Source organism: Nelumbo nucifera, chromosome 1, assembly GCF_055504915.1.
Source record: "Nelumbo nucifera cultivar China Antique chromosome 1, China Antique-T2T, whole genome shotgun sequence".
NCBI lineage: Eukaryota > Viridiplantae > Streptophyta > Magnoliopsida > Proteales > Nelumbonaceae > Nelumbo > Nelumbo nucifera.
In genome coordinates, this window is record NC_142649.1 from 140,588,367 (window position 1) to 140,600,288 (window position 11,922).

The 11,922-nt window shown below is 35.9% G+C and overlaps 1 protein-coding gene across 1 annotated transcript; it reads right to left on the minus strand.

Moving 5' to 3' along the window:
* Positions 1-244: 244 nt before the first annotated feature.
* Positions 245-1,190, minus strand: LOC104585752 (putative histone H2A.3). Its single transcript, XM_010242729.3, has 2 exons — positions 890-1,190; positions 245-777 (listed from the first exon to the last, which is right to left on the minus strand). The coding sequence occupies exons 1-2, from the start codon at positions 1,076-1,078 to the stop codon at positions 556-558; spliced, it is 411 nt and encodes a 136-aa protein (XP_010241031.1). The 5' UTR covers positions 1,079-1,190; the 3' UTR covers positions 245-555.
* Positions 1,191-11,922: the final 10,732 nt, after the last annotated feature.

The window sequence follows — 11,922 nt, forward strand, 5'->3', positions numbered from 1 at the left end:
TAATGAACCATTGTTCTTGCGAATTCATCAATAATTACTTCAGAAGACTGTTACGCATGTAATCAGCTGGATCCATTGTTCTTGTGAAACATATTCTGCGACCGTATTCCTGAACATGACGCAGTATACACCACTCGATGTGCCTAACGTAAATCAGATTAACGATAAAGCGGGCTTCAGAAATTGACAAGTATCAGCTTCATCATCCTCCATCTTATCAGTTGTGGGGCCACAGTAGAGTAGATCGAACCAAGAGGAAAAAAAAATCACATACCCAACACGACAGGAACCACGTTACAAGAAACTTGTAGATAAGTACAAAATTTCATCCAAATTCACAGGGATTGCATCAACATTTTCCATTGGTCAATCTCCACTAATAAACTCCTAACTACACCCAGAAAAAAAAAAAAAAAAAACAAAAAAAAACAAAACAAAACAAAAACAAAAAAAAAAACAAAACTCTAAACGTAAAACCTTAAAATACAAAGAATTAAAGAACTATTCATCTGCTGCTTTCTTTCTCTATTCCTTCCTCATGTCCAGAGAACAAATCTAACTCTCATCATCAGCAGAGACACCTTTGGAAGATCCACTCCCGGTCTTCTTCGGCAACAACAAATTGTGGATGTTAGGCATCACACCACCGTTTGCGATCGTGACCGTACCAAGCAATTTACTGAGTTCTTCATCGTTCCTCACCGCTAATTGAATGTGCCTTGGCACGATCCTCGTCTTCTTGTTATCCCTCGCTGCGTTCCCAGCTAATTCCAACACCTGCAATCAAGTTTCCATCATTAATAACTCGGTCAAATATTCAATATCCAAACAAAGCGGAAAGAGGAAAGAGGAAAGAGGAAAGTAGATCCCCAATCAGGGCAAAACGAACCTCGGCTGCAAGATACTCAAGAACGGCGGCGAGATATACTGGAGCACCGGCACCAACTCTCTCAGCGTATTTACCGGCTTTCAGAAACCTGGCGATCCTTCCGACGGGAAACTGAAGCCCGGCCTTGCTGCTCCTGGATGATGCCTTCTTTGAAGCTCCAGCGCCAAGAGATTTTCCCCTTCCGGCCATATCGAACTTCTTGACAAGTAACTGAGTAAAGCTCCGAGAGGGATCGACAGCTCGGGATTTTGAAGTGAGAAGAGAAACAGGGAAAGACGAGGGAACCCGGCAAATAATACGCTTGGCGACTCCCTTATCTCTTATTTATATATGATGCTGGATTAAATCAGCCAATAGAAAGCAATGACGCGGATCACGATCTTTGACCGTTCATTAAAATGTACATGAACGGCTGGATGGAAGTTTCAGATGTAAGAATTGAACATCTTGGATTAACTGATTGGATCGAGGACGGAGTTGAGACAGTTGGAGTTATCCATACTCCCAAATTTATTCACACAAAATGACGAAAACACCCTCGCATGTTATACAAATAACATGAAAAACCTGGAGTAGAGCCCATAAGTAACAGTTAGCACCTTGATGCAGTCCAAGTCCAAGTAGTGTTGCCAATGGATCGGGTCTGTTCAGGGTCAGGTACTCAGGTAGAACTGGTCCTGATTAGTGATTACGATAAGTAAATGTGCAATATCGGATCTGACCCGATACAATCTGTTTGTAATCCATAGCTACTTTTTAAGGTATAATTTGATACAAAATCTACTTATTTGTCAAATTGACAGATATGGGGGTATTCTTTTTTTGGATTTTGATTAGGGGAAAAATTGGTTGAACCAAGAACTTAATGTTCTTTTTTCAAATTTATGTGGGGATTAGAAAAAAAATATTTTCTTAGTATTACTTAATTGGGTAAGTGGTACCCATCTCCTAAGTGGATAAATAACTTTCCCACTTTGGGAGAAGTTTCCAACACTTGAATGGACAAAATGCCCTTTTAATAATAGATTTTTATGGCTAAAATGGTCATTGTCATATTTACATGAGAAATAAAAGAACACGAGTAAATGAGAAAAACTTACCCAGGTAAATAACTTACCAAAAAGCGAACAGAGCCATGATATTTAGTAGTGTGGGCATTTTTTTTGGTCTGATTTATGAAAAAAACACTCATGTCCATGCAACACCCACACAATCGCCTTTTTGTTATTTTCCTCTTCACTATCATTTGTATCACATTGGCATCAAAGTGTTTCCTTCGACTATTATGTTCTGTATTCGTTTTCATATGATTTATCATTTGTTTTAAATGCAAGATGATGTATGGTTAATGCCATGTCATCCAATTAATGTAGGGAAAATCTACGATGCCGGAAAGACATGGTATTGTAAGTAGGGGCGGAGCTAAGAAATTTTTATAAAGGGGGCCAAAACCTAAAGTAGTGGATTAGGGAGGGGGATAAGTGTAAATGGGCCCATAGAGGGGCAACCATTGGATTGGGGAGTGGGGGAAGGGAGAATTTACATGAAATTTTGTATTAATACCAGAGGATTTCTGGACCATGGGGGGGAGGGGGGGGGGGGGGAGAATGGCTCCCCTGGGTCCCCCCTGGCTCCGCCCCTATGGTAAGAGTTTTGACCAATCATGAATTTTGATAAATAACACCTGATTGGCTACTACATTTATATTCCAGTTGGTTGGTCAAAAATATTTCAGATGTCATATCTTTTCCATATCATAGTCAAACCCATTTATGTATGAACCCAGATTTGATGTAGGTTTATAGCTAATGACTTTGGAGACCAGATTTGCTCCTCACATAGGGTGCCTCAGATGCACATTCTACTATGCATTGAGAGCATCTCCTGTACTTGTAAGTTATTTTTCACGGAAGATGTTTCTAATGCACGGTGGATGTGAATGTGAGGTGCCCAAGTGTGAGGAGCAGATCCCGTTTCATGACTTTGTTATAGATCCAATGATTGATAGCCATATCAAAACTTTAGAATTGTACGTTTTTTCTTTCAATCATATTTCACTCTCTATCTCTTCCTCATTCTCTCTTCCTTCCTCCAAAACCTAATAATTTACTTGTTTTCTTCTATACGAATTCAATCAAAACACTTCAATTAAAAGAATCCAATCTGTCAATTCCAAAGAGAGTTAGGGATCCATACTGACTAATTGCTGAGATGTTTTTATTTGTAATTAGATTCCTAGGCTGTTGTATAATCTTGTTTGGAACGTAAGTTAAAGATAAACAACTATTATACATTGATTCATTGCATGAACACTTTGAATGTAGATATTTGTATTGGGTAAGTGTTCATTGGATTCATTGGATTTCTAGGCTGCTATATACATTGATTCAACCAAAGCAACCAAAACAACTTGAATATAGATATCTGCATTGGGTAAGTGTTAATTCTACTTTGAATAGTGGCATATTTCAACAATACAAGTTAAATAGATTATTGAAGCAAAGATGTAAAGGATGTAAACAACCGCTTGCTTTGCACAACAGTGTGAAATTTCGTTGCCCGTGTTTAATATGTTGCACTTCTGCTACATGCAAGGATGTTCAATCAATTAACAGGGAGTATACCTATCTACAACTCTACTTTGTTGATCTGTCGTAAATTTGCTATTACGATATAACACTTGTCATCTTAAATGATTTCATTAAACAAGGAACAGATTTAGTTTCTCACTATCTTTAGGTTAACTTCGTTTGCTCTAGATAGTTAGATTCGAACTAAAACTCTCTAATTTTACATATACTGTTCGAATGTCTTTTCAATTTATTACCTCTGCTTAGTTAATTTAAGTTGTTGTATCAGTTCTTTACTATCTTTTTTTCCCTATCTTTCATCTTAACTCCTTTTCCTGCTCCTCCTCCTCCTCCTCCTTCTTCTTCTTCTTCTTCATTTATTCTCTACTTCTATTTTCCAGTGTTCCTTCCTAATCTTTTCCTCTCCTTCTTGTCAATGGATAATCTAGATGCTCTAAATGAAGCATTTTAGCAAATGCTTCAAGGTAACGGTAATGTTGGAACAAATGTGGTAAATATCCAACATCTAATCCCTCCTAGTGTTGAGGAAAACTAGCAAATGTCTCTTATTTGTCGTCTCTTCCCTCGCCTAATTAATCAATTTGATGATGTAGTCCAAGGTCTTTACGAACTCTGGAATATGGATTCTAGCAGCCTTCTCCTAGCTCTATTTCATCGAGGCCATTTTCACCTTAACTTTTAATATGTAGAAGATTTTGATCGAGTTAGGACTAATGGCCCCTGGAATCTAAATGGTCAATGGATTTTAATGCAACCTTGGGTTCTAGGTCGACCCCAATATGTTTGAAATCTACAGGAAATTGAAGTTTGGGTCCAAATACATGATCTACCCTTTGAGACCCTATCGATTGATGCAAGTCATCTTCTCTTTGAACGTATTGGCCCTACTCGTTCGGTGTCAGTTATTCAAAACTACATTTGTGCAAAGGTCACCATCTTAGTTGATCGTCCTCTTCAAATTGGTCCGTTCATAAGTATCTATAACTGGATCACTTATTGATATAAGGATCTCCCTTGGACATGCTACTTGTGTGGAAAAATCAACCATCTTTTCCGCAGGTGTTCTCAACCTCTCCCAGACACTTCAGGCTGATCTTTTGATCAATTTTTTAATCGTCGTCCCATGAACAATCCAGGCCCCTGGTTGAAAGCTGAACAGGCTTTGCGGCGGACATAGAAATGCCTCAACTTTGGTGATTTTGTTAATCTCAATGCAACCACCTTGCTATCCTCTGAAAACCTTCACAATGAAGCAACTCCTTCTCCATCTAATCACCAGGTTTAGTCTAATCAAAACTCTCCCCTAGTCCCACCAATTTCTTCAAATCTGTTGGTAGCTTCGAGTTCAACACCCTCTCATCTTCAAGTCTCAATCGAAACTTTTCATCTGGCGACTTCTACACAGGATTTAGTAAATTGTCTTTTCTAAGATACTCCCGGTCCCTCTTCTTCAACTAGAGGAAAAAGGCCTAGAATTGATCTCTTTTCAAATCTGGAACCTGATCATCTGTCCCCAGACTTACCTATTTATGATAGGCCTGAATCTTCAGGCATAGCTGTACAAGAGGAATGCATTGTCTGCGTCCATCATGTGGCTCGTAATGATCCTAGTGCAGTTACAGAGGATCAGAATTCTATAAGTAACTACTTAACCTCCTTTTTCCATGTGTTTATCTTTCTATGGGCAGAGGTGGTTGGTCTATATCAGCCCCACATTTCGTAATGATTATCCTCAATTGGAAATGTCATGGGGCAGGTCGTACACTCTAAGGCAGTTCAGGGGTTAAGGGATTTTGTCCAACGAGTCAACCTAGACTTTATCTTTTTATGTGAGACAAAAATCCTAGAGTACAAGATAAATGCTTTAACAAATAAGCTTCGTTATCCTAACTGTATTACTGTTAATCCTCAAAGAAGAGACGGTGGTTTAGCTGTCCTGTGGAAAGCAGGTTTTTTGGTCACTATAGAGTCATCAACTCCAAGGTATGTACTCCTAAAAATTCATTTACCTACTTGTAATTGGTTACTAGCTTTCATTTATGGACCTATTGTTAAGCATCGTAGAAATAGTTTTTGGCTAGATCTGAATTCAAAATTGCACAGATCTCTTTACCCTATTTATTAATCAGAGACTTTAATGAGGCTACCTTTGTCAACTCTCTAAAACCTTCATTCTCCTTTAATACCTCTAATCTATCCTCCAAGCAATATAGAAATTTGGTAATAGAGCATAATTTATTAGAATTGAATATTCAGGGAGGAGGAATATCATGGACTAATAAAAGAACCATAGGCCATATTCAAAGAACTCTTGATAGGGTTGTCACTTCTCCTAATTGGCTATCTATCTTTCCTAATGCAACCCTCTCTCTAGGTACTAAATGGGGATCGGGTCATCATCCTTTTATTCTCAACCTTAACCCTACAATTCGTAGCCTCTCCAAACCTTTTAGATTCTTTGAGATGTGCTTATCTGAGAATTCTTGTAAACAGATCATAGAAGATGGTTGGCAACTTTCACTTAATGGTCATGTAGCTTATCGAATAACTCAAAAACTGGATGTTTTAAAGAGAAGTTTAATCAGTTGGAGAAAATCTTCTTTTGTTGAACCAAGAGAAAAAAATAAAGAAATTGGAAGATCATATCTTACAAGTGGAACAATCGGGAGTCATTGACAATTTAAACAATTTATATAGAGAGTTTGATCATGCCAATGATCAACTAGAAAGCTATTGGAGACAAACTTCTCGTCAAACTTGGCTGCAGTTGGGAGATAAAAACACAAATTTTTTCCACAAGAGTACTCTTTTCAGAAGAAAGAGAAACTACATTGAAGGAATTAAAGATGACCAAAATAATTGGAAAATTGAGCATGAAGACATCACTAAAATTTTTATTGATTATTTCTTTAACCTTTACTCCTCCTAGAATCATGAAAAGTTAGAAGATATATCCAATTGTTTTAACCCAATTACCACAGAGGAAGAGAATTTCATGCTCACTGATATTCCTTTTGCTGATGAAGTAAAAGCAGCTCTCTTCAATATTGGGAGTCTTAAATCCCCAGGTCCTGATGGTATGCCAATAGTACTTTTTAAGTATTTCTAGGACTTAATGGGGCAAGATTTAGTATTATTGGTACAAGAATTTTTCCAGAATAGAAAACTCCTAAAAAGGCTAAACCATACATTCGTATGTTTTATCCCAAAAAAAATTGACTGTTCTAAAGTCCAAGATTATAAACCTATCAATCTCTGTAATGTCACTTATAAAATAATTGCTAAAGTGATAACTAGTAGACCTCGTAAAATTTTGGACAAGTGTATCTCCCCAAACCAAGCAACTTTTATACTTGGAAGGCAAATGTCTAACAACTCAATTATCACCCAAGAGATGTTTCATTTTTTAAAAGCACAAAAAACAAGGAACAGGCTATGTGGGTCTCAAACTAGATACGTCCAAAGCCTATGATAGACTAAAATGGTCTTTCTTCCTTCAAATTCTATCTCTTATGGGTTTTTCACCTAACTTTTGTCTTCTGATCAAAGAATGTATTTCAAATGTCTCCGTTTCAGTCCTCATAAATGGGACTTCTTAAGGTCATTTTCACCCCACTAAGGGTTTGAGACAAGGGGATTCATTATCTCCTTATTTGTTCATTTTAGCAATGGAGGGTCATACTAGACTTCTTCATCAAGTAGAATAGAAGGGAAAACTCCAAGGTATTCCCATTTCCCAGTCATCCCCCAAAATCTTTCACCTCTTCTTTGTTGATGATGTCATGATTTTCATAAGAGCTCATAGAGAAGAAATAGATAATCTTATCCAAGTCCTAAACAAATTCCAAATTGCTTCAGTACAAATGACAAACATGGACAAATCGGGAATTTTTTGTAGCAAGAATATTCATCCCAAACTCCAACTTATAATTAGGAGACAACTGAAAATAAAACCTTTGCATAATAATTGTAAATATCTAGGGCTCCCTCTCTACTGGTTTAGGAATAAACATTCCAAATTAACTTTTATCCTAGACAACTTGCAAGCAAAACTCAACTCTTGGAGAGCCTCAACTATTAGTTAGGCTGGGAAAAAAGTACTAATTCAGTCTATTTTACAATCTATTCCCCTCCATGCCATGACCTTAATTAAATTCCACTAGAAAACTATTGACCGAATGGATAAAATGATCAAGAATTTCTAGTGGGGAACTTCTAAATCAAAACCTCACCCGTTCCGTTAGTGTGCTTGGAATGTCCTAATGTTACCTAAAGCCGCGGGAGGTTTAGGTTTCAAAAATCTCTAATTAACTAATAAAACTTTACTTAAGAAAACATCCTCGAGATTTCTTAATGAACAAAATAATCTATAGGCTCAACTTTGGAAATTGAAATACCTAAAAAACCGTACTTTGTTTCCCCATTTTATCACAGCTTCAGGTTCCCTTTTTTGGAAATCATTAGCCCCAACTCTGATTGACCTTGCCTCTGAATGTGGCTCTTTAATTAAGACCCTAAATTTCCAATTTCTCAACGACTTTGGATTCAAGCGCAAAATCAATTTTACTGTATATCTCTTCCTTTAGCTCCCCAATTTAAAAACTTGGACATCAACCATCTTATTCAGAATGGTCAATGGAATCGAGATGTTATTATTTCTTTATTTGCTACTAATGAAGCAACAAAGATTTTGAATACCCCCATTTTCCCCTCTTCTCATCCAACTTCTTGGATTTGGTTCCAACATAGTTCAGGAAAAATTACAATAAAGAAAGATTACAAGAAGAACCAAGGAATATCTTGTCCACCTATAGACCCAGACCTCAACTTCTATCTTAAAAAGCTTTGGAAACTCAAAATTGCACACCATTTTCAACTTTTGTTTTGGAGAACTCTTAATAATTTAATTCTTGTAAAAGATAAGATCTTTCAAGACAATCAACACAAAACCTTTGTCCCCTATGATTTAGAAGCTGAAACTTTAAATAAACTTATTCATGAATTGCACTTATACCCAAGCAATCCTTTTTGACAACCCTTGGAATATTCATTTCCAATCTATATTTCAAGGGTCCTGGATTTTCTGCATTCAAACTCTTTACAATCAAACTACAGATTGCTCTTTATTTATGAATATTTTCAATTGGATAGTTATAGCTTCTTACTACATATGTTATGCTAGGAATGAAAAGACTTTTAAAAACAGATTAATTCACCTACCAATCTACTGCTCCAAATTAATAATTCTTGCTTACAGTCAAATTCTCATCCAATATCAATGCTCCCCCAAGTCCATACTCAATAGATAAAGTTCCTCTTAGCATATCCCAAAATTTGTACCTTATTGTGTTTACTGATGCAAGGAAAATCTCAGATTCTCTATACACCTATAGTGCTTTTTTTTTCTCTCAAAAAACCTATCTTGCTTGAAAATTATTGGAGGTAGAACCAATCAAATTTTCTCCGTAATTCAAGCGGAATTATATGCTATTCTGTAGGCTTTATGAGAACTTTCATTCTAGCAAATTCAGGAAGTTTGTATATACAGTTATACACTGATGCTCAGTAAGTAGTTCAAGTACTTCAGCAAAAGACAGATCTACCCTGGTCCTGCCAATGGCTTTTGTTTAGGATCAATTTGTTATTTTCAAAGTTTAGACATGTTTCTTTTGATTTTGTAAATAGGAAGTTTAATAGTACTGCCCACAAGGTATCCCAATTAGCTAAATCTCATTGCCTATCATCTTTTGTACTTATATGTATCTTTTGTCCTTATATGTATCGTTCAAAAAAAAAAAGTTAAATAGATTATTTGAACATGTTTTGCCCTCTTCGTTGTTGTTGTTTCTGACAAATTATTATTATATGAGTTTATTAAAACAAACAATTATCATATTATTTTGTTAAGACTCCTTAATCTATTACGTGACTTGCATTGGTAGATTTTATAGAGTAGCAGACATCACCTATATACTCACAACCATACTTAGAAGGAGGGACATGGATTGTATTCAAAGTGTTCTGGTTGTGTTGGTTTAGTTCGTATAGAAGAAAACCAGTGGGCCGGGTTTTGGGGGAAGGAAGAGATGAAGATAAGAGAACAAAAAAAAACGTATAATTAATTCTGGGATTCTTGGGTTATGCAAATTAAAAGATGAATAACAAAACTGTTAGCTTAGTGATGGACTATGTTAATTTAACCACACACCAGAAGACCACCACTCATATAACGACTACGGTCAGAAAATTGGGACACTTGTTCTATACCATTAAGCACCCAATTAAATTCAAATTAAATGGTCAATTTTGGATAGACCAAATCTAATGACTCAAATTTTTTTTCTTACCCATTGTATCAAATCCAACGGTCACCTTTGGTGTGTTCATTATCAAATCCAACATCAGACAGTAGTTGTTAAACCAAGATCTTTCTATTTCCCTCACATTCAGTGCTACCAAAAGACGTGCTCAATTGAATTTAATAAACGTCTCCCCTTCAGCATCGGTCCATTGCGCACTATCAACTCCTAACTTGTAAACTTCTTCGATTTCTACTTCCCATGTCATCCTATTAAGTAAACCCACTAAGCTTAGTATTTTAGTTGGATTTTCTATGGATTCAATGTAGATAGCCATATGGAAGGGATTCACATTAAAGAGTTGATTAATCACATATACAAACAGTTAAGGTGTATATATATATATATCAAAATTTCAACCAATACACTTTGTCCAAACAAATCAAACTTATCATAGGGCTGTTTTTGTTTCATAAAGGCTGAATGAAATGGCCGAACTGAAATGACTTAATTATTTTGTCTTTTAGTGGCCAAAGTAGTTATAATAAAATACTCAAGAGGTATATAGTAATCAACCCAACATGCTATTCATTCATTTAGAAATTAAAGAGCCCCTTGCTAGAAGAAATAGAAAAATAAAAGAAGTATCATCCCTGCAATGGTTTAACATCTAAAATTCTCTTCTATATGTTGATCATGTATAGATGATTTACAAAGATTCTGATATATCCCAATTCTCAGCATTGGATCATCTTAAATTTCTTTAGGCAAATAGATATATTAGTAGGTCAACCACTGAGTTTTTGGAGTGAATGCTATTTAGTATTTACCCCAATCAAAATCAAATATTGACTAGCAAAAGAGACATGCATGTGTTTAGATCACTAGAGACCAACAATCGTTAAATTCGTGATCGAGGAAATAACATGAACTCCATTTTGTATAATGTAGAATTTTGAGCTAATGGGTCTTCCATGATTCTAATTTTTTGTTTTTGTTTTTTTTATATATTAATATTTCATAAATATAAGGTTCCGTTCGCTTTTCAGTAAGTTATTTATCCGGGTAAATGCACAAGGATTTACTCATGTTCTTTTATTTCTCATTTAAACAAGGTCATGACCATTTTAGTCATAAAAATTTATATTAAAAAAGGTATTTTTGTCCCATTCAAATGTTGGCAACTTTCTCCTAAGTGGGAAAGTTATTTACCCACCTAGGAGATGGGTATAAATAAACTTTCCCTGGTCCTCATATAAATCTGAAAAAAGAATATGGGATTCTTGATCGATGGGAACCAAAATCTGATTGACCAACTTTCCCCCCTCTCAAAATCCGAAAAAAGAACCCCCCCTTAATTCGTCTAGGATGTTTCCATGGTGTTCTTAGACCTATTCAATAGAAAGGGAAACAGAGAGATGTCATATAACAAATAAAGATCATATAACAGGGAGACATAGTGAGATCTTTCATTAAAAAATGGACTTGTAAAACCAAAGAAATTCATGTTTGGGATTCAAGATGTTGGTAAAATCATGGTTAAAGGTCTTTCATTAACAAAATTGAATTGAAAGTTAAAAAAATAATAAAATCATAATACATGCCGGCGAAGGGGCCATCGTACGAGAAGGAGAGGTGATGGTAGCTTGAAGATCCGATGAAAAACCTGAGAAGATCGAACAATTTGGCCAAATCATGAATTTACTTGAAGAGATAACTTGAAAGAGATTGAAAATACTAGCGTAAAAAAACTTACCAGCGATGGGAAATTGTTGGTGAAGAGCAGCGACAGTGAATCACGGTAAGATGTCAATGTCCATGTGACTATGTGAGATCCAGCTCGAATTTATGAGATTGTTGCTCACATCATCCTCATAGCCACTTGCAACTATGCATTGAAAACATCTTACTATTAAATAAAAATATACAAGTATGAAAATATTCCCAAAAATCAAGGCATGGGGGTGGTGCCAAACAAACTCTTAGACATCATAAGCAATTTTGGCTTGCCATAAAAATTGGGCAAGTAAAGAAATAAATGACTAGGAAGCATGTAAAGGGTGTAATTTTGTTTCTCAATTTAATTGGTCCCACTCGAAACATCCGATGGAAAAATTGGAGTTGTTCCTCAAGAAACATGCCT

Bases quoted from the DNA above. Each gene is read 5' to 3' on its own strand.
- LOC104585752 (XM_010242729.3), bottom strand. From the start codon at position 1,078: ATGGCCGGAAGGGGAAAATCTCTTGGCGCTGGAGCTTCAAAGAAGGCA. The intron at 778-889 runs GTTCGTTTTGCC...ACTTGATTGCAG, and splicing joins TTGAGTATCTTGCAGCCGAG to GTGTTGGAATTAGCTGGGAA.